The 22947-nt window shown below is 52.7% G+C and overlaps 1 protein-coding gene across 1 annotated transcript in view; it reads right to left on the minus strand.

The window, feature by feature from the left end:
• The window catches only part of NGEF (neuronal guanine nucleotide exchange factor), a 143472-nt gene that overhangs the window by 7730 nt on the left and 112795 nt on the right, over positions 1 to 22947 (minus strand). Inside the window, 4 exon segments of the mRNA XM_017859388.1 lie at positions 2454 to 2528; positions 6380 to 6509; positions 7910 to 8062; positions 9776 to 9936. Coding sequence (XP_017714877.1) covers positions 2454 to 2528; positions 6380 to 6509; positions 7910 to 8062; positions 9776 to 9936 — 519 coding nt within the window.

The following is a 22947-nucleotide window of genomic DNA, read 5'->3' on the forward strand; positions in this document are numbered from 1 at the left end:
TGGGAGGCAACCCAGGCACCAAGGGGCCTAACAATTCCACACTTTCTGGGACTCCTGAGGACTCGTACTGAAGAAAGAAAATTCCGCACTGACGCATGGGGCCTGGCACAGGGCCAGGCTCGCCGCAGGCTCCCAGTCAGGCACATAAATGAGCACCATGCCCAGAGAAGTGTGTGCAAGGGGCTCCCTGCTGTGTTGTCTAGAATGAGAAACACAATTGTCAGCCTCAAGAGTCATCAACAGATTTGATTAAAATGATTATGATCTATGCATATATGCAAGGACAGAAATCCAGGAAAGAGGCAGGGACTCCACGTGAATGTGGGGGATTCCACATGCTCCACTCGAATGCGGGGCACAGTTGTTTCTAAACCACAAGCCCTTTTGGTAAAGAATACAGTGGTGTGTGTGTGCTGTGTGTGCCATGCATACCGTGGTGCATGTGTGTGCTGTGTATATACAGTGTGTGCTGTGCATATGTGCAGTGTCATATGTGTGTGTGCTGTGTATGCATATGCAGTGTGTACTGTGTGTGATATGTGTGTGCCATGTGTGTGCATGTGTCCTGTGTATATGCAGTGTGTGCAGTATTGTGTGTGTGTGCTGTGCATATGTGCAGTGTGTGCACTGTGTGTATGCATGTGCAATGTGTACTGTGTGTGATATGTACGTGCCATGCATGTGTGTGCTGCGTGTACTGTGTGTGATAAGCATGTGCTGTGTGTATGTGCAGTGTGTACTGTGTGATATATAGGGGCTGTGTGTGTGTGCAGTGTGTACTGTGTGTGATATGTATGGGCATATATGTGCTGTGTGTATGTGCAGTGTGTACTGTGTGATCTATAGGGGCCGTGTATGTGTGTGTGCAGTGTGTACTGTGTGTGATATGTATGGCCATGTATGTGCTGTGCGCGTGTCATGTGTATGTCTGTTTAGGGGGAGCTGCAGCATGTCCGTGCCCTGCGAGTGTGCTGTGCACAGGTGTGCATGCACAGGTGTCTGTTTAGGGCGAGCTGCAGCATGTCCGTGCCCTGCGAGTGTGCTGTGCACAGGTGTGCATGCACAGGTGTCTGTTCAGGGCGAGCTGCAGCCTGTTGGCAGGGAAGGCGAAGTGGCTACTGAAGTTTATTGTTTTCTTTTTACTTACAAGCATTTTCTGAGTTTCCTGGTATTGAGTATAATTACTTTTATAAATCAGAGAAAAAACAAACCTTTATTTTTAAAACACAAGCTTGTTAGAAACAGAGAATACCTTTCATTATAAGGAAAATGAAGATGAAAGTAGAAAAGAACTTTAAAAAGGGAAGCTGTACTTCCAGAGGTGGGCATGGGCCCCTAGAGATGCTGCCTGGCTCACAGGTCGCGGATGTCCCCTGGCTACCCTGCTTGAGGCTCCAGCCTTTCCCCACTAGGCACACCGTGTCACTACCAGAGGAATTTTGGTGGTCAACTGGTCTGGGAAAGGGACAGGAGGAGAGGCCCGAGGTGGGAACCAACTGCATTAGGGTAGGAAGTCCTCATGTCTCAGTGTGGATGAGAATGACCATCAGATGCCCACTGAGGGTGACACTCTTTTTTACTAAGCTTCTGCCATGGGGTGACAAAGAAGTGGAATATGGATGTCCCCCGCCTTGCTCTCCGCCATGACGGCATCACTGGCTCAATGGAGGTGCCCTAGCACAGCTGCCAAAAGCTGGCTCTCAGCTCCAGCGGATGCCAGGAGCCAAACGCGGCAGAGCGCATGGTAAGAGCTCCTGAGGACTGAAACATACTCGCTGGCCCTTCCTGCAAAACCCCTGCTCTGCTCCAAACATCCAGGAGGAGCCGTCTCTCTCTGAGAGTCAGGAGATGGTCCTTGCACTTTTGGGCAGCAAAGGCCCAAGGCTCTTGGGCAGTGCCAGTGAATCCCCGCACAGAGATGCACAGGGGCGACTGAGCTCCAAGGAACGGGAGAGTGGTGTGGTTCAGAGTAAAGGGCTACGTCAGGGCCCAGGGAGAGTGGGAACCAGCCTCGGTGAGCCTCACAAGAGGGAGGAGAGACTGCTTCTGACATGGAGAAACAGGCAAAGGCAAGCCTGGGGTCTGTGTGCACCCCAGATGCCTGCATAGAACGATACCAGGCGGCTGATGAGAGGAATCAGGGCCTGTGCATGATCACAGAGCTCCACACCGGTGTAGAGTGTCCTGAGGGCTGTGCTACGGTACAGTAACAGACATGGGGCGGGTACGTAAGGCTGGAGCCAGGAAGCAGGGTGAAGAAGGCTCTACACAAGCCACATCTGGTGTATATTTTTTAAGTCCCAGTGACTCTTCTGGATTGTAAAAGTGAATTTTAAAATAAATTTGCATTTTCTAAAAAGACACATGGACACGTGGGGAGCAGGGCCAGAAACGTGCGCCTGGATGAGAAAAGCAGTGCATTGGGATACAGCACAAGAGGAGGCGAAACTCACCATTTCCAGCTCCTTGTGGGCATCCAAGGCAGTGCACTCCCGCTCAGACCTCTCTTCTACCCTCTTCAGGATGTTCTACGCACAGGGAAAGGCTGCGTTAACTTTAATCTTTTCTGATCTTTCCTCCCATTTCCCACCTTGACCGTAACTGCCTCCCTACTGCACCAGTCCAGCCCCATGCTGCAACACGCGCACATACACATGCATGCAGACCTGTGTGCACACATACATGCATACATGCTTGCGCACACATGCACACGATGCATGCACACCTGCAAACAGTGCACACACATGCACACACGTGTACAAACATGCATACAAGCACACATGCACATACATGCGCATACACACATGTTTACCTGCACACACACATGCATGCACACACACACATGCACACAGTCTCCATCTGACAAATGGAGGGCAAGAGAGCCCGCATCCAGCATCCGGCTGTGTGTGTGGCATCCAGCAGTGAGGACTGTTGCGCGCTCAGTCAGGGTCAGCTCTGTCCCCAAGGGGAGCTAAATGCTTACGGGACGAGGGTAGGGAGACCAAGGGCTTCCCTCTCCTCCCTGGGACTGTCATTTGGCCCCGAAACTTTGTTAACTTTGGTCTTATCCATGAAAGTGTATGAAAGAGTCTTTTTTCCAATTGTTCAGTTTTCTTCAATTAACAAAAAATTATGCCCACACTGCTTTCACCTGTAAATTATAATTTTGGCATTGCTCTATAAACTCTACATAGTTTCCTCCTAGCAATCGCCACCATGCCCATGTTTTCTGACTGGCTTTTGTCCTGTAGGTAGGCTGGGTGCATCTGAGCACCAACCACCTGTCCTCCCGGCTGCTGGGTGCCACGGCAGCACAGACGCCTCCCCTGACAGCAGCCCAGACCTCTCCTGTGGTCACTTGCCCGCCTCTGCCTGGCAGCCAAGCCAGAGACCTTTGAGACCCACAGCCGCCTTCCTGTTTCTCCTGCCCTGTATGTGGTCACCTCGCCTGTCATTAGCTGTCCCCCTACTTCCAAATCCTGGCTACACAGCACAGTCCAGGTGCATCTTTTCTCACAGGCATAAAAGCTACATCTGACCAGGTGGCATTGGTGGCCTCAAATGGAGGACAGTATGGGTTCCTTAGCCTGGTGCGTGCTCTCCCACGCCAGCCTCCTCTCAGTATGTCCCCAGCATGCTGCCTGATGCGGAGACTTGCTGTTCTCTCTGGAATGGTCCCTGACCCACCACCCCTTTCTCTGAGCCCTTCCCTGAGCGCCCACCCCAGCTGTCCCCATGCCACCATTTCCTAATCACTGCATTCCCATTGCTCTTCATCTTATTGTTGGTTTTCATCTTACAGAAGCTAAGGTTTTAATATATCCATATGCACTTTCCCTATCAAATGTCCTAAAATATTTTTCACTGCATAATTAGGAAATGTTACTGTCTTTCGTTTCACTTTTTCCAAGTTAAACAAAAATTCCCATGGAATTGTGTTCATTACAGGTGTCTTCTGGTTTGGGGTCGCCGTCCCGGCTGTGCCTCACGTTGGTATCTCTGTTAGCTTCTCCTGACACCTGCTTCCTTGGCCTCATGCTCCCGAGCCCTCTCCTCCTGGGACGGGCCTCCTCTCTAATTCTGCTCTTTTGGAGTAGCTGCCTGTAGGTCTTTGGCTTCTCACCTGTCTGACCTCTGACCTCTGCTACCTGTGGCTCTAAGGTCCCCCTCAGCTCATGCCCCTCAGGACCACAGCTGCACTCTACACCGTCCACTTCACCAGCCCAGCTGCCAATGGCTCCCTCTGCCCAGGGCATCAGTAGACAGCGCCCCAGCACCTGTCAGGCAGAGGGGGTCTCTGTCCTGCCTCACTGGGCCTGTCAGGCAGAGGGGGTCTCTGTCCTGCCTCACTGGGCCTGTCAGGCAGAGGGGGTCTCAGTCCTGCCTCTGGGCCTGTCAGGCAGAGGGGGTCTCTGTCCTGCCTCACTGGGCCTGTCAGGCGGAGGGGATCTGGGTCCTGCCTCTGGGCCTGTCAGGCGGAGGGGATCTCGGTCCTGCCTCTGGGCCTGTCAGGCGGAGGGGGTCTCGGTCCTGCCTCTGGGCCTGTCAGGCGGAGGGGGTCTCGGTCTCTGCCTCTGGCGCCTGGTCAGGCGGAGGGGGGTCTCGGTCCTCGCCTCTGGACCTGTCAGAGCGGAGGGGGTCCGGTCTGCCTCTGGGCCTCGTACAGGCCGGAGGGGGTTCTCGGTCCTGCCTCTGGGCCTGTCCAGGGCGAGGGGGTCTCTGTCCTGCTCACTGCGGCCCTGTCAGGCCGGACGCGGGGAGTCATCGGTCCTCGGCCTCTGGGCTGTCAGGTGGGACGTGGGTCCTCCATCCTGTCTCACTGGGGCCTCGTCCAGGCGCGAGCGGGATCTCGTCCTGCCTTCTGGGCCTTGTGGGTGGAGTGGGCTCTCCATCCTGTCCTCACTGGGCCTGTCGCGGAGGGGATCTCGGCCCCTGCCTCTGGCGGCCTGTCAGGTGAGAGTGCGGTCTCATCCTGTCTCCACTGGCCTGTCAGCGCGGAGGGATCTCGGTCCTCGCCTCTGGGCCTGTCAGGTGACGAGTGGGTCCTCCATCCTGTCTCACTGGGCCTGTCAGGCAGAGGGATCTCGGCTCCTGCCTCTGGCCCTGCTCAGGTAGAGTGGGTCTCATCCTGTCTCACACTGGGCTGCTCGGCGGAGGGGATCTCGGTCCTGCCTCTGGGCCTGTCAGCGCGGAGGGGTCTCGGTCCTGCCTCTCGGGCCTGTCAGCCGTGGCGTGGGTCCGTCCTGTCTACTGGGCCTGTCAGGCGGAGGGGGTCTTAAGGCCCTCTGGGCCTGGCCTCCCTTTTCTGGAAGCCCCATCCCCCGCAGTCTCCCATGCCTCCAGCTCTGTGGGTTTCCCCCTTCCTCACCGCTGTTCCTTCCCAGGCCTGGCTGCGTCCCTGAGTTTGGTCTCAGGCCCCTTTCTCTCCTTCCTTGGTGGTCTCTTCGGTTAATTACCACCTTGATGCCAATGGGTCCTGCCCGACTTCTCCCTTTAACTCTGACACTGAACTATACAAAGTCATCTCAAACTCCTGAATCCCGAGTCCTCCATGAATCCTGCCTGAATCCCGAGTCCTCCATGCCCCAAGACTTCCCCATCTCAGCAATGGCCGCACACTCCCAAACTGCTCAAGGTAAAAACTGAAGAGTCACTCTTGGTCCTTCTCTCATCCAGTCACAGATTTCAATTCCCTGATATCCCTGCCGGGACCCTACTCCCCGACCCAGCCCCACAGGCCAGTGTAACCCCTTCCCTGTTTCCATCACCCTCTGGAGCAGCCAGGGCCAGCTCCTAAAAGTGGGTCTGATCAGGTGACTCCCGTCACACTGAGGACAGGACCCAATGTCTTCCCTGGACCTGCCTCTGTCCCCATCTCCACACCCACTCCCGTCCCGGTCATGCTCCCGAGCTCGCTGCTGGCCTTTCTGGCCATGAACCTTGCAGTCTCGGGGCCTTTGCACAAGCGGTTCCCTCTGCCTGGAATGTTCTTTCCTCTACCTGCCCCCACCAGCTCCTCCCTGTCAGCCAGGTCTCAGCTTACACGTCACGTGTCTTTCCTGACCTGCCCCCACCCCTGCAACTGGCAGTGGCCAGCCAACCACCCCTGTCATGTGGGTCCATTTGGCTGTCCCCACAGCCATGCCCACTTCCTGGCTGTGCATGGATCAGTCTGTCCCCTCTGCGATGGGGCTCCCTGGGAGCAGGGGCGGTGCCCTCACTGCCCAGGAACGTGCTTGGCACAAATGGGAGGAGCTTAAAATAGTATCTGTTGAAACAAGAGACCTCCTAGAAAGCCAATGACCCGGAACAGGGCCCCGGAATGACCACAGGAAAGCCTGGGAAACCCTGTCTGTGGGTCAGGTGGAGGAGGCTGTACCTGGACCAACAGCTTGAGGCGTGTGATCCTCTGGAAAGGCAGGATGAGGAAGGAGGAGAAGGGCAGCCCCTTGCACTTGGGGTCGAGCTCTAGCTGCGTGATCAGCTCCCGAAAAGCCGCCTTCTCCTGGCTGGGACACAGACACGTGGAGTAGGTCTCTGGGTTGCAGGAGGCATGAACTGGAGACTCCTCCTCCCCATTCACAGCCTCCCAGGATCCAGACGACCCACGGGCTCAGAAAACATGTTGATTTCTTCCTTTGTGTTTTTTTTCAAAAGGAAAATAGACTGTTCACGTACAAGTCAAATAACAATAGTGGCTTCACATGCCTGGCCTTGAAGACTTGGCACAATATGCTGTCTGTGGGAGGACAAGGATTCCTCGTGTGGCCAAGTCTGTGAATCAGACGCACAATTAGATGATTTCACCCAGCGGGAAACCGTGGCAAGGTAAACCCACATAGTGACAGGAACGGGCAGCAGGCTATAGACATCGACAGGACAGCCTGCACTATTTCTGACAGGTGGGCTTGGTGGTGGGCCGGGCTGCAGCGCGGATGAGGGCTGTGAGAGCTGGAGGTGAGCTCAGCCACATGCATGTCAGCAGGAATGGCAGGGACAGCGGGATGACAGGGACAGCGGGATGGCAGGGTCGGGCGCTCTGCCTGTCACTCAGCCTCTGTGCTCACGTGGCCTGGCGGGGGCCACAGCAGTGGGCTCTTGGGTGCTGTGAGTGCTTCCTAATCTGCCACATGCTTGCCTTCTCAGTGTTTACCCCCCTAAAATTGCATCCTGATTCCCTCCAGTTCCAATTTTCCTTCACCAACTGTTAAAATACCCAAATGCCCAAAGACTCAGGCTCGAAACAGGCACCATGAATTCCACGTCTTGGTGGAAAAGCCAGTGAGGTGCAATGTGCAGACGCTGCGACTGGAAAAATCCCTCGGTGCTTCTGTGCGGAGCCAGGATGGCCTCCCTGGCTAACCCCAGTCACTGAAGCGCAAACCTCAGTGCAGAGAATTCAGAAGAGGCACGTTGGCTGGAAAATTACCTTGTCAACTAACCCTCAGAGAAAGTTTTCAAAACGGGCAGCCTAGCAATCAACGCCCCGGCGCTGCTGGAAGAGCCCCACCAAGGCTCCTTCCCACCCTGTCCCTGCCCCTGTCGCTAGTTCAAACCCAGTCTCTGATGTCCAGGGTTTTGAATTGTCCACGTGACCTCACTTGACCTCACGCTATCTTTTCTAACTGTACAGTGCTCTGCTCAGCCGTTGGATCCAGGTCCCGTGGATGCTACGCTGATTCTCTTGGGGTCTGGCTGGGCTAATGTTTCTCTAGTGACACCAAAACACCCTGGAACGTGCCGGGTTGGGATACTGTCACCAGCCTGGCCAACTCGGGTGGCCTATGTGGACCTTGGGAACACAGAGGTGAAGGACCATGAAGCGCCACCGTGTAAGGAGCCTGGGCCAGCACTGGTATGGCTGTGCTGGGTGCCGCCCCTGCCCGAGCCCCTCGCTGGGCACACTCACAGCAGCTGCTTGTAGGCCCGCTCCTGGTAGGTCTGATTGCTGACATAGGTGATGTAGACAGAGAAGTGGTCGGCCGCATAACGGTACACGATGTCGCACACGTCAGAGATGACAATGTTCTCCTCCATCCGGTGCTCCAGCTCCAGGAGGAACCTGCGAGAGGCAGCGGCTTGGGGTGGAGGGTGGCCGGGGGGGAGGGTGGGAGATTGTCTCACCAAGGGCAGCGTGAGAGCCTGACTTAGACATACCAGTGTGCGTGGTGAGTGTACAGGCCGACAAGATCTGTCGGCAGGGCCACCGAGCACTGGTGGTGTATTTGATCATCTTGAAGAATTACTGTGTTTTCACAGGGCTGATAGCGCTGGGAGCACCGAAAGCCCTCACCTTTCAGGTGTGAGCTGATGTGTTTAAGGATAAAATAGATGACCATGAGACTCTGCTTCAGAAGGGTCCCCTGGGGGGTGGGGACTGGCCCCTGGGCTGACCACTGCTGATGCTGGTGACCAGCGCACATGGATGTCTACCTCTGCATGCTTGGAATTTTCTACAGTAAAATACAAATAAGTACATAAGACAGAAGTGCCGTGGCAGGGCCAGGCGCAGTGGCTCATGCCTGTAATCCCAACACTTTCAGAGGCCAAGGCGGGTGGATCACCTGAGGTCAGCAGTTCGAGACCAGCCTGGCCAACATGGTGAAACCCTGTCTCTACTAAAAATACAAAAAATTAGCCGAGCGTGGTGGTGGACGCCTGTAATCCCAGCTACTCAGGAGATCGAGGCAGGAGAATTGAATCCAGGAGGCGGAGGTTGCCATGAGTCGAAATCACGCCATTGCACTCTAGCCTGGGCAACAAGAGTGAAACTGCCTCAAAAAAAAAAAAAAAAAAAAAAGTGCCATGGCAGAAGCCCAGGGGTCTCACAGGCCACTCTGACCCCAGTCAGCCATCACCTCCCAAATCCACTAGAAGGGGCTGCCATGAGGGGATGAGGGGACTGCAAACAGAAGTGAGAGTGTCAATGTGGAGGGCAGACCCACTTGGAGGCCCATAGACAGTGAGCAGCTCCCAGGGTGCCACACGTGATGCTGAGCAGATCCCCACTGCTCAGAGCGGGGCTGCGCCGGGCCCCGCCTCGGTTTCCCATCTGATCACCAGGCACTGTCCCAGCTGAGCCCCATATGGCTTCTGGCTGCAAAACTCCGTGGCCTGCCCTGGGGATGGTAAGTGCTCTTTCATCCTGGCCACACAATTTGGTTCATTTCCTTTTCACAGGATTCGATGGACAGATGTCTGTCTACTCTTCCTTTGCTGCAGCTCAGCCCAGGCTTCACACAGTCCCTGCTGGAAGCACAGCTCCCAGAGCCACTTCCACCAGCCATGGCAAACGCACTCAGGAGGTGAGGACGTGGGAATCCAGGGCTGCACCCTGCACAGGGCCTGGGGGCCCTGCATGCGCCATTGGGACTTTCTGCTAGGGTAAGGAGCAGCTTACATGGACACCTTCTGTCCCTGTCACAAGACTCCCGTGGACCTGCCTGGTTTAAACCTGTCCAACCACGGGTATGATGCTTGAGAGAGCTAGACTCAGTGTCACTCCACCCTGGGGCCAGCAGTATGCTCAGTGCAGAGCTTTGTGTGGGGCACAGGTGCTCATAAGAAGGGACGCAAGGGGACGTGACTGGCCACCCTGCCGGGAAGGGTGGTGAGGTTTGGATTTATGTGTTCATTTATTTATATTTTATTATGGAACATTCCAAACATCTGGACGTAGAGAAGCCAGTATCAAGCACTTGTCACCAGTGTCTCAAGCATTTGCCCCGGGATGAAGAAGGGCCCTGAGGGAGGTGACTGTCTGCCCCATCCTCACCGTTCACTGACGGCCAGCACGTCCAGGACGTTGGAGAAGAGGATGTGCGCCTCTGACGGGTGCAGGATCTTCCTCATCCGCTCGTTCTCCATGAAGTGGGACACGAGCAGGTTCAGGCTCTTGTAGTAGGATGCCTCAGAAGTGACCAGCTCAAACATGGCCTGTGGCAGGGAGACCCCACGGTTACCACCCGAAGTTGGCCTTCCATGAAGGCACTAGCCTCGTGCTGAGACAGAGAGGAGCAGAGAGAGGCTCAGCAGGGCGTTGAAAGGGAAAAATCGCCTCCTGCTGGGGCCTGGGATGGCTGCTGCAGGAGCAGCTGGTAACACCTGCGGCCGGGGATGGCAGTCAGGCTACTCTTCCTAGGGAGCACATTACCCCTAAGGTGACAGGGCACAGAGGCTACTCCCTGTGAGAGAACACTTACCATACTGACAACTGGAGACAGCCTAAGATTCAAAATACGAAACAAGACAAAAACGAGAGGTCAGACGGGGCGTGGTGACTCACTCTTGTAATCCCAGCACTTTAGGAGGCCGAGGTGAGCAGATCACTTGAGGTCAGGAGTGCAAGACCACCCTGGCCAACATGGTAAAACCCTGTCTCTCCTAAAAATACAAAACTTAGCTGGGTGTGGTGGCACGCGCCTGTAATCCCAGCTGCTTGGGAGGCTGAGGCATGAGAATCACTTGAACCTAGGAGGCAGAGGCTGCAGTGAGCACAGATTATGCCACTGCACTCTAGCCTGGGTGACAGAGTGATACTCTGTCTGAAAAAAAAAAAAAAGACAGATGTCAGCTACACAACAGCTGCCAAGGGTGGCTCGGCCCATGTGCTGGGTGTGGTGGTTCCGCCTGTGCGCTGGGTGTGGCAGTGGGTGTGGAGCTGGGTGTAGTAGTGGGTGTGGAGCTGGGTGTAGCAGTGGGTGTGGAGCTGGGTGTAGCAGTGGGTGTGGCGGTGGGTGTGGAGCTGGGTGTAGCAGTGGGTGTGGAGCTGGGTGTAGCAGTGGGTGTAGCAGTGGGTGTGGCGGTGGGTGTGGCGGTGGGTGTGGAGCTGGGTGTAGCAGTGGGTGTGGCGGTGGGTGTGGAGCTGGGTGTAGCAGTGGGTGTGGAAGTGGGTGTGGAGCTAGGTGTGGTGGTGGGTGTGGAAGTGGGTGTGGAGCTGGGTGTGGCGGTTCGGCCCATGAGTGGGTGCACACCCACAGGTGGGAGGAATCCTGTTCTTCCACACCCAGAAAAACATCAGGAGGAAACGGGGAAACGGGCCAGTGTCAAGCCCGAGCGTTACAGGGGTGGAATCTGGGGGGATGTTTTACTATTTTTACCTTTTGAATCGCCTGATAATTTAACAATGAACGTGTATCATGGTCTGATTTTATAATGGAACCAATAATGCAATTTTCATTTTGGAAGAGAGAAAGAAATCCATACATAACCTGATCAATTTTCTGGAGGTGCCTTTATTTGATGTCATTATTATTACCTGATTACTGAGACTCTGAATAGCTGACTAGGAACTAACAGCAGCTCTGCATCTCACCAGTCATTCCGTAAGGGCAGGTGGCAGATCCCGGCTCACCTTCCTCCCTTGTTTACAAATCAACCCAATGACACACCTTCCTCTTCCCCATCACCCTCTGATACTCCTCGACTTAGGGCAGGTTCAGGTCCCTCAGTCGCTTCCCAGGAGGAACATAGGGGGTTGAACTGTGGCCCCTGCAGAAGCTACATCCACATCCTAACCCCAGTGCCTGTGAGTGGAACCTTATTTGGGAAAAGAGTCTGTACAGACATAATTGAGTCAAGGAGTTCAAGATGAGATCACTCTGGGTTAAGGCTGGCCCCAAACCAATGATGGGTGTCTTTATAAAAGAGACCGAGGGAGATCTGACAATGTGACACAGACACAAAGAGAAGGCACAGGCAGAGATGGGACTGATGCAGCCATCAGCAGTTGGAGTTGGCCAGAAGGATCCTCTGCAGAGCTGTCGGAGGGAGCGCGGCCTGCCCAGGCCGTGGGAGAATCAATTCCTGTCATCCTCTGCCACCCGGTTTCTGGTAATTTGTTATGGCCACAGAGGAGGGATGGAAACAGAGCAGTGAGGAGCCCGGGGTAGGGGTAAGGGTGAAGGTGAGGGTAGAGGTGAGGGTGGGGGTAGGGGTGAGGGTGAGAGTAGGGGTGAGGGTGAAGGTAGGGGTGAGGGTGAGGGTAGGGGTGAGGGTGAGGGAGGGGTAGGGGTCAGGGTGGTGGTAGGTGCCCATCCCCTGCCTCACTCCTTTTAGGGCCGCCCTCGGTTTCCCCACTCATCAGAGCCTGACCCAGGGCTCAGGGCTTTGGCATGAAAGCAGGAGCTCTAGGATTAGAGGGATTTGTTCCCAGAATGCAGTGGGCTCTGGAGTGGTGGGGTTTTGCAGGCTGTTTCACTTAATCCTCCCAGGTCCCCCAGGAAGGACAGACAGAAGCTCCCGTTTTACCAAAAGGAAAAAGACACAGAGAAGTGAAGTTGCGTCCCCAAAGTCACATGGCTGGATGCTGGAGGAGCGGAGATGCTGCCACCTCCCAGGCAGTGCAGGGGTTTGCTGGGCATTTGATGCCCGCCTGCGGGAGCTCTCACTGCTGCTTCCCTGCAAAGCTCTGCCCACCCACCCGCCTGACAGAGCACTCTAAAATAAGGGACGAATGTGGAAGCTGGGAGCACCCCACAGAGCGTTCACAGTGATGTTATTCCAGGGCCAGCAGCCAACTGCAGGCCCCGAACCACCATCAGCAGCCGGGGCCCACCCAGCCCCCAGGGTCTGCACCTGACTTGAGTCAGCGATGGTCAGAGATGAGACGCTCAAATGAGCCTGTGGCCTCTCCGTGGCCATCCCCACATCACGTCTGCCTCATCTACCTATAAAGCAGCCACAGCAAGCACACAGCAGCGGGCCCCAAAGCGGCAGAACTGCAGCCCAGCGCTGACTGGCAGCAGACCCCGGGTCGGCCAGTGTCCGCCAACACAAAAGTGAGGCTACAACGGGCAGCCAGTTTCCCAGAAGCTTCTCTGCTACAGATGCTGTTATGAATTCATTTTCCTGCTGCTAAATTTAAGTTTCCTAAGAAAATGTCAAGCAGTTACAGCTCCCAAGTTCTAAGCAAACACAACTCACAAAACTGATACTAATGATACCAAGGGGAAACCCCCATGCCCACAGCACCACATCACAGAAAAGCATGCCATTAAACCACATGGCCCTGAAGCACACGTGCTAGAGACACCTGGGGTGACACCCTGGCTCTGGATCACCCGGATCTTCTGGCCGACAGTATCTTTGTCCTGATCTTCAGGGCCGGGGGCAATGGCAGGTAGGGCCTTTCAGCTGTGGGCCTTGGCCTGAATCCCCGCTAATTGGTATGGCTGAGTCTCATTTCCTGGACATCTCACCCCTCCACATCCACTTACAGGCAATGTCACCTGTGAATTTTAGCTTCCAGGCTGTGTGTCTTCATTTTGTATGTCAAATTATTTGTCATGTTGATATGGCTATCTTTTCCTTGTCAATATTACTGTTGCTCTCCTTTAAGCCTCTGCATGGCATCATAGAGCTGACGACGGATCCAGGCTCTGCTCACTCTTCATTCATTCACTCGTTCATTCCTTCACTCCACAAATGCTCACTGAGTATCTGCTGAGCACCAAGCACTGGTCTAGGCACTGGGCACTCAGCCATGAACATGGCAAGATTGCCTTTCCATGGCACTTTCGTCCCAGGGTAGTGGAAGGCAGTGTGAGCCTGTGAGGGCGAGTGGGAATGAGCGTATGTGTGCATACACATATGCGAGTCAGGGTGTGAGTGTGAAGGAATGAGAGTGCGTATGTGGGAGATTGTGGTGGAATGGGTATATGGGTGTGGCTGTGAGAGCATGTGTGATTGTGGGTGAATGTGTATATGAGTGTGTGAGAGCATGTAAGTGAATGTGTATATGGGTGTGTGAGGCATTGTGTGTGATTGTGAGTAAATGTGCATATGGTGTGTGAGAGCATGTGTGGTAAGTGAATTGTGGGTGATGTGTATATGTGTTGACAGCATGTAAGTGACCGTGAGTGGAATGTGTATATGGGTGTGTGAGAGCATGTGTGTGATTGTGAGTGAATGTGTATATGGGTGAGAGCATGTGTATAAGTGATTGTGGGTGAATGTGTGTATGAAGTGTGGTGACAGCGTGTGAACTTGAGTGAATAATGTGTATATGGGTGTGTGAAGAGCATGTAGATTGTGAGTGAATGTGTAATGATGGGTGTAAGAGTGTGTGTTTTTGTGAGTGGAATGTGTATATTGGGTGTGGCTGTAGAGCATATGACTGTGAAGTGAATGTGTATAACTGGGTGTGGGAGAGTGGTGTGGTTGGTGGGTGAATGTGTATATGGGTGTGATTGTGAGTAAATGTGTACATGGGTGTGGAGTGTATAGTGTGGATTGTGAAGTGTGTACATGGGTGTGGCTGTGATGAACTGTGTGGTGACTGTGAAGTGAATGTTGTGATTGTGAGTGAATGTGTATATGGGTAAGGTGTAAGTGTGAGTGAATGTGTATATGGGTGTGGCTGTGAGAGCTGTGTGTGATTGTGTGAGTGAATGTGTATATGTGGTGGTGTCAGTGTTGTTTTTGTGAGTGAATGTATATGGGTGTGGCTGTGAGCGTGTTGATTGGTGAATGTGTATATGGTGTGTGAGAGCACGTGTGTGGGGTGATTGTGATGAATGTGTGTATGGGTGTATGTGTGTTTTTGTGAGTGAATGTGTTATGGGTGTGTGAGAGTCGTGGTGTGAGTGATTGTGAGTGTGGATATGGGTGTGTGAGTGTGTAAGTGAATGTGGTGGAATGTATGATGGGGTTGTGGCTGGAGAGCATGTAAGTGAATGTGTGGTGTGGGGGGGCACATAGTAAGTGGTGTATGAGTGTATACGATGAAGTGAATGGCATGCCACGTGACTGTGTATGTAGGGTGGAATGTGTGTGGAATGCGTGTATGGACTGTGTGGAATGAGTGTGTACAAGGGTGGGTGTGAATGAGTGAATGTGAATGGGTGCGTATGAGGGTGGGCGTGAATGTGAATGTGTGTTGTGAGTGTAAAATGAGGTGTGTATGAGATGGGGTAATGTGAGTGGGATGGGTGGTGTATGAAGTGTGTGAACATTGGTGGAATGAGTATGTGAGTGAATGTGTGGTATGAGGGTGGGTGTAAATGTGTGTGAATGCATTGTGTGACTGTGTAAATGAGTGTGTATGAAGGTGGGTGAATGTGTGAGCGTGAATGTGTGGCTGTGTGTGAAAGTGTGAGCGGGTGACAGTGGGTGAATGTGTATGAAGGTGAGTGAATGTGAGAATGTGTGTGAATGAGAGTATGTGTGTGTGTGAATGTGTGTGTATCAGGGTGCGTGTGAACATATGTATCACTGCTACAGAAGCTCCTTCTCAGGGAAATGTATCACTGCTACAGACGCTCCTTCTCAGGGAATGCCCATGTAGCCTGGACCCGACTGTCTGAATCTCTGGTCTCCGAACGGGGCTCTCAGCTCCGTTGCTATCTGCCAGTATTCTTGTCACACTTCTTGGCTTTCCTAAGCCCATTCCTGGCTTGGATTCCTTGTGAAGATTAAACTCCGATCAAGCCTGGACTTTCTTCAGGGGGCTCAGCCCAGGTGGCTTTGCAATTCGCCAGGACTGAGGCACCTGAAGCCCACCACGGGCAGCTGAGCAGCAAATGGGCACAGCCTTGACCTTGGGACTTAGCCAGAGTCTCTGCTGTGGATGGGATTCCTCAATCCTAAGCCTCAGTTTCCATATTTGCCAAATGGGAAGAACAGTCCTGGCCTCATCAGGCTGTTGCCAGGAAGTGGGGTGCACAATGAGAAATGCTCAGCCTGGGGCCTGGCCGTCTCAGAGCCCCGGCAGATGTTCTGGGGTTATGATTGATCCAGCATCTGGGAACCGCCTTCACCAAGGGTGGGATGGGACGCTGCTCTGGCACTGGGGCTGAGTCCCAAAGAAGGGCAGGAAAGCCCATTCCCAGGGACACCAAGGCCTGTGCAGAGAAGGGGCGGGCGCCACGAGGGGTGGGAGATGGACGGCCGTGGGGGAGGCGGGAGCGGGTGGGAGGCAGGGGCCCTAGGCACGTGCAGGTGCGACAGCACCACCACCGTGGGGATGGAGCAGGGACCTCCAGGTTCTGGCTCCCATTTTTAAGTCCATCCCCTCTGACCGCCGTGTGAGGATGGATCACGGATGGCTGGAATTGCACGGCCAGCCGGTCCATGGGAGAAGCCGGGTCTGTACCCCGCGGCGCCCACCTGCCACGTTCAGGGAGAGCTGGGTTGTATTTTTCTCAGGAAATCTTGATTTTCTCTGACTGACACGGCTTTGCCCCTCACTGTGGAGAGTCGCAGATAACAGGGGGTTAGCCTCATTCAGAGAGCATCTCCCCCACCCTCCAGTGACAGGGAGTCCAGAGAATTCCAAGACTGGGGGCCCTGGGCCAGCATGGCGCCCACGGGATGGAGAGTGGCCCACAGAGGCACTGGGAGCCATGCTGCCTACGGGGGCAGGACCAGGGCCTGAGGCCAGGTGGGCAGGCCCCCTCTCAGGCAGCACAGGTCACTGGGCTGCTCTGGGGTGGTGACGTCCTGTGGCCTCAGGACCAGCCAGGTCCCGGAGTTAGGGTCACCTACACCACCCTGTTCAAGTGACACATTTGAAAAACAAAGGAGACCCCCAACCCATCAGCAAGAGGTCACAAAGGAGGAACCGGGACACCAAGAAAAGTCTGGAGGAAGCCAACCTACTTCTGATGGAGAAAGGTGGAAGGCCAGGCCTAACACCCACAGAGCGATGGGCTTTCACGCAGCCCGCAGGCCCCAATTCCCTGTTATTGAAAGCAGTTCAGCTTGTCCTGCAGGTCACGGTCAAGCATGGGCCATGCTGCCTGGCCGGCCAGGCCCACAGTGTCTGTCCTCGGAGTCCCACTCCTACCTCCGCACTTAGATCAACCCTTTGTTCCCCACCATCAGCAAAGCTCAAGGCTGCACGATTTCTCCTCCCGGCTCTTTACCTACATGGTCTCCTTATGATCCAGGGTTCACCGTGGACCCCTGAGCCGTGCATTCCAGCCTGATTTGGGTTGTTTTGTGGCTTCTCCCGACCCCTGTGTTAACAAATCACTGCTGTCTCTGATGCTGCGACCTTCGATGCGTTGTGATGTGGTGATACAGTTGCCCCACCAGGGTGACATCTGCTGGGGTCGGAGCTGAAGGCCAGCAGACCGGGGACTGAAGGGCGGGCTCACTGGCTGCCCTCCACCTTCCTCACGACCAGGAAGCAAAACGTAGCCCCTTCCCCGCAAGGGTTCTGGGAGGTCCCTTCCCATCCACCCGTGTGCCAGGCCCTCCCAACACGGGTCACCCCCAGTCCTGGGCATCAGGGTGCTGGCCTGGAGCCCAACTTAGTTCACTGGCTTTTGCCTGGAGGGAGGGAGGGGACGAAGAGAAGGCCAGGCAGAATGCTGACGGTCTAAGGTGTCCCTCCTGGGCTCCCTTAGAGGCCATGGGGACGTCACCGTGACACCTCAGCACAGGCCCTACCATCCAGGCTCCATGTCTCCAGTATGCAGGTGGGAGCTATCAGGGCCACCTGGGCCTGCTGAAGACCTGGCCTGAGTCTGTCCTCGGCAGGGCAGTGGCTGGGGTGTGCTGAGGGTTGCTAAGGCACAAGGGGAGTCACATATTCAACGTAGCCATGGGATGCAGGTGCTGGGGGCCCAAACCCAAGCCTCGGCACTCACACACATCACAAATGCCAATTACTAAGTTGTGGTGCGGGGACCACCACAGCCCACTCCTCTCTCTCCTCTAGCAGCTGGGGACAGAGCCAGAGCCAGGGGTGGCCAGGCGCTCCCAAGCTCTCCACTCTCTGCTCCGGCCCCTCAGGGTCCTCTCACTGCGGCCGCCCTGAGGTGATTCATATCCTCTGTTCCCCAGGATGACTCAACAGCAAGGTCACAAAGTTGCCTCGGTGCCTGCTGCTGGTGCAGTCATTTATACGCTGCAGGCATCCGGACGCACAGAAGTGACTTTAAAAGGCTTCCAGTTAAGAAGAAACCCCTCAAAGGCTATCCTTCTGCCAACAATGATGATGAAGTCGGACTCCAGAGCCCGAGCCCAGCCGCTGCAGTGCAGTCTTTAGTGAATTCAAGGCTGGACTGAGCAGGTCCCGTGAGCAGCGTGGGGAGTGGGGGCTCAGCTGTCTGATGGGGGAGCGACAACTACCCCCTAGGGTTGCTAAGGGATGAGGGGAATCACATATTCAACGTAACCATGGGATGCTGGCGCTGGGAGCCCAAACCCGAGCCTCGGCATTCACACACATCACAAATGCCAATTACTAAGTTTTCTCAAGATGACCTGTTAATAAAATCATTTGCAAAAATATTTACATACTAAAATAAGTGTGTATAAATTTAAAAAGACACATGCTTGAGAACATGTCCAGCCTGCCTCATGGCAAGAGAAATGTTATGTTAAAATCACAACGAAGCTGGGCGCGGTGGCTCATGCCTGTAATCCCAGTACTTTGGGAGGCCCAGGCGGGTGGATCACCTGAGACCAGGAGTTTGAGACCATCTTGGCCAATACGGTGAAACCCCGTCTCTACTGAAAATAGAAAAAATTAGCCAGGTGTGGTGGCGGGTGTCTGTAATCCCAGCTACTTGGGAGGCTGCAGTGGAAGAATTGCTTGAACCTGGGAGGTGGAGGTTGCAGTGAGCTGAGATCGCACCACTGCACTTCAGCCTAAGTGACAGAGTGAGACTCTGTCTTAATACAACAAAAACAAAAACCATAATGATATACAATTTTTAATCTAGCGCATTAGGTAAAGATGAAACAGCTGGGTCATGCACCACGTTACTGGCAGGGGATAGGCACACTCATATGTGGCTAGTGTGTGAAGGCAATGAGGCGACACCCTCTCAAAATTTAAAGAACATTTAACCTTTCACCCAACAATCCCACTTAGCAATTCCCTTAGCATTCCACTGTGTAGATGTTCAATCTTCCATTAGTAAAAATCTGCAACGAACACCCTCGGTACCCGGTATTTCCATCAACGGGGATGGGTTAAATACATTATGGAACATCTGAACAATGGAGCCCAGAAAACTGCCAAAATGAGGGTGCTCTATTTGGATGGAGATGGAAAGTTATGATGAACATTTTGATAGTAGTTTACATTTGTGTGGCATGAGGGCGGGCGCGCGCACACACACACACACACACACCTGAATATGTGTCCGATGAGGGAACTGGGTGGCCCAGGGACAGGACTGGGAGACTTTCACTGAGAGTCCTTTTGTACTTTTCGAACTTCCTATCAGGTGTATACATTTGTTAACCAAAAGATGAATTAAAAAAAAAAAGCTACTTGCTACTTTGCTACTTTGTTAAAATAGGTATTGGTGTTTGCTTTCTAATGCCTAGCTGGTATTTGAGGTAATGGCCACATCCACCTCAAAGCATCAAGAAAAACTCCCAGCCATCTGCCACTGTAGGATTCATCTGCTGAACTGCTGAGGGCTTAATCTAAACAGAAAAACATATGATTCAGTAGCAGTTGGTAAATTAAATAATAATCACAATTTAATTTTTTGGATAGAGGAACATCATATTAAAATCCTAAGTAATTTCTGTCTAAAAGGCACAATTTTCTTTTGGGGGTGGGGGAAGTAAATACGTTTAAGTTCTAAGTTGTGAAAACAGGCTAGAAAACAACAAAAATACAACTATTTCAGAGGCTGCACAGATGCAGACTGAGCTGCATCGCAACTTACAGCTGCAAAAACTACAGTCCGGGCAACACAGCAAGACCCAGCATCTACCAAAAGAAAAGACCATTCGCCGCCCTGTGGTTAGGCTGCACCAGGCGACCGCAGTGCCCCTCGCTCCCCAGCAGGACAAGCCATGAGTCCTGTCTGGGTGTGCAGGGGCCGAGCTGCACCCCCAGACTGGGCAGGCTGTGCACATGCGAGTGTGTCCCTGCTCCCCTGGAGAGCCTCACATCACCCCTGCTCACTTTTCCAGCTCCACGCCCAGCCCCCCAAGACCAGGGACCGTGGCAAGTCCATCTTTCTCTAGCTCCTTTGCAAAGATAGGTTCTTGCAGAGGCTGGGGACATGACCCACATCACCAAAGGAGTGGCTGCCCCGGGCACCTCCAGTTTCTCCTTCATTTCTTGACACCAGGTTCCCAGTGTTGGAAGGGTTGAGTGTAGCTGACATTCCATCAGCTGGGGTGATGGCCCCCACTCCCCATAGTCCTACTCTCCTCTCTTTGCCTTTTATTGTCCATCAGGACAATTCTGTGTCCCTCACTTTCCATCACTTTCCAGGAACGCCCCCTGCCCTCCCACCTTGGGACACCCTACCCTTTCTACACTTGTCTCCTTCCAAACCTTTCTTTTTCTTTTTTTGAGATGGAATCTGGCTCTGTCACCCAGGCTGGAGTGCAGTGGAGCAATCTCAGCTCACTGCAACCTCTGCCTCCTGGGTTCAAGTGATTCTCCTGCCTCAGCCTCTGGAGTATCTGGGACTACAGGCATGCACCACCACGCCAGGCTAATTTTCGTATTTTTAGTAGAGACGGGGTTTCACCATGTTGGCCAGGCTGGTCTCCAACTCCTGACCTCAGGTGATCGATCCACCGCCTTTGGTCTCCCAAAGTGCTGGGATTACAGGTGTGAGCCACCGCGCCTAGCCCCTTCCCAACCTTTTAATTTGAATCTATGCCTAATTATTTCCTCCAGCTGTTGGGTTCTCAAACAGTAACTAAAACACCATCCCCAAAAGGGTGGGACCAAGAGCTTCAGGACAAATTAAAAAACAAAAACTGAGGCCTAGCATGGTGGCTCACACCTATAATTCCAGCGCTTTGGGAGGCTGAGGCAGGAGGATTGCTTGAGCCCAGGAGTTCAAGAATAGCCCGGGCAACACAGCAAGACCCCATCTCTTCAAAAAAATTTTAAAAGTTAGCCTGGGGTGGTGGTGGTGCACACCTGTAGTCCCAGTTACTTGAAAGGTTGAGGCAGGAGAATCACTTGAGCCCAGGAGTTCAAGGCTTCAGTGAGCTGTGATCACACCACTGCACTCCCGCCTGGGCCACAGAGTGAGACCTCGTCTCTAAATAAACAAACAAACAACAACAACAGCAACAACAAACTATTAATAAACTGAAAAAGTCCTACACGGGAACTCTTTCCCATTTTTTTTTTTTTTTTTTTTTTTTTGAGACGGAGTCTTGCTCTGCCGCCCAGGCTGGAGTGCAGTGGCCGGATCTCAGTTCACTGCAAGCTCCGCCCCCCGGGTTTACGCCATTCTCCCGCCCCAGCCTCCCCAGTAGCTGGGACTACAGGCGCCCCCCCCGTCGCCCCGCTAGTTTTTTGTATTTTAAGTAGAGAAAGGGTTTCACCGTATTAGCCAGGATGGTCTCGATCTCCTGACCTCGTGATCCACCCGTCTCGGCCTCCCAAAGTGCTGGGATTACAGGCTTGAGCCACCGCGCCCGGCCCTCCCATTTCAACTAGATAATTTTTACTTTAAAAGGAGGGAAACATACTATAGTATTTTGCTCTGAAATCCTGGCTCCCCTGACTGATTAAGCCTACCAAAAGGCCATCACTGTACGGTGTTTTCCTTGTGTGAACAGTCATTCAGCGCGACCTGCTGCTTTTGTAGCTGAAGAAAAAGAGGAGAGTTCCTGACAACAGATTGTGCTGGCAGTCCAAGTTGCCTGTCTTGCTTTGATAAATAGACTGAAAAAAAAGATCTGACACAGAAGTCACTGATTTGGAACATGCAATCTGAAGATCCCAGTTTTGTGTCCATTATCAGATATTAACAAAAGAGAAGCACATGAAAGGTCTTTAACATAAAAAGTCAGACGATAAAAAATCAGACTGACACGCTGAAGCCCGCGTGCTCACATTATTCACTACGAAATGTGACTGGATTGCGCATCAGTTCGGTCATCCTCATTTATTTTTAAAAATCTACATCTGATTAACTGGAATTTGCAAACATGCATAAAAGAAAGTAAAAAAATCTTTATTTTCTACACCTTCTCTCTATAGATGAAATGTTCTATTTTGCTTTTAAAAAACTTTATATATCTTGAACATTCACGTTATTCATTTTTTAAAAACACGTTTTTAAATGTTTGCCTCTTTGGGCCGGGCACAGTGGCTCACGCCTGTAATCTCAGCACTTTGGGGGGCCGAGGCAGGAGATCACCTGAGGTCAAGAGTTCCACACCAGCCTGGCCAACATGGTGAAATTCCATCTCTACCAAAAATACAAAACATTAGCCAGGTGTTGTGGTGAGTGCTTATAATCCCAGCTACTCACAAGGCTGAGGCAGGAGAATCGCTTGAACCCAGGAGGCGGAGGCTTCAGTGAGCCGAGATCGCACCACTGCACTCCAGTCTGGACAATAGAGTGAGACTCAGTCACAAAAAAAATAAAAAATAAAATAAATACAATGTTTGCATCTTTAAACAACTGTGTATCATCTTACTAAACAATCCCCCTGACATTGGGCATATAGGTTTCTTCTCCTTATTCTTCCTGTAACTTTTTGCTGTGATGAACATGCTAATAAATATGTATACACGTCGGATTTTTTTGCAAGATAAATTTCTAGAAATAGAAGCACTAGAAAGTAAGCAAATATACTATTACTGGGGTTTTGATAAAAATATACTCTTCTTATTGGCTGTGTTTGAAAGTGCTCATTTAGAGTCCCTCAACACTAAGTTTTAAATATATATATTTAAGTCTCTTGTCATTTTGAGAAGCAGAAGATGGTACCTCAATGCTGCTTAAGTTTATATTTCTATGACTGTTAGTGAGTTTGATTTTTCTTTCTTTTTTCATGTACTCATTGGCCATTTATATTAAAATTTTATTTATTTATTTATTTTTGTGGAGATAGGGTCTTGCAATGTTGCCCAGGCTGGTCTCCAACTCCTGGGCTAAAACCACTCCTCCTACCTCAGCCTCCCAAAGTGCTGGGATTATAAGCATGAGCCACTATACTCTGCACCATTTGTACTTTTTTTGCTTTTGTTCTTGTTTTTTTTTTTTTTTT

Source organism: Rhinopithecus bieti, unplaced genomic scaffold, assembly GCF_001698545.2.
Source record: "Rhinopithecus bieti isolate Rb0 unplaced genomic scaffold, ASM169854v2 scaffold_50517, whole genome shotgun sequence".
NCBI lineage: Eukaryota > Metazoa > Chordata > Mammalia > Primates > Cercopithecidae > Rhinopithecus > Rhinopithecus bieti.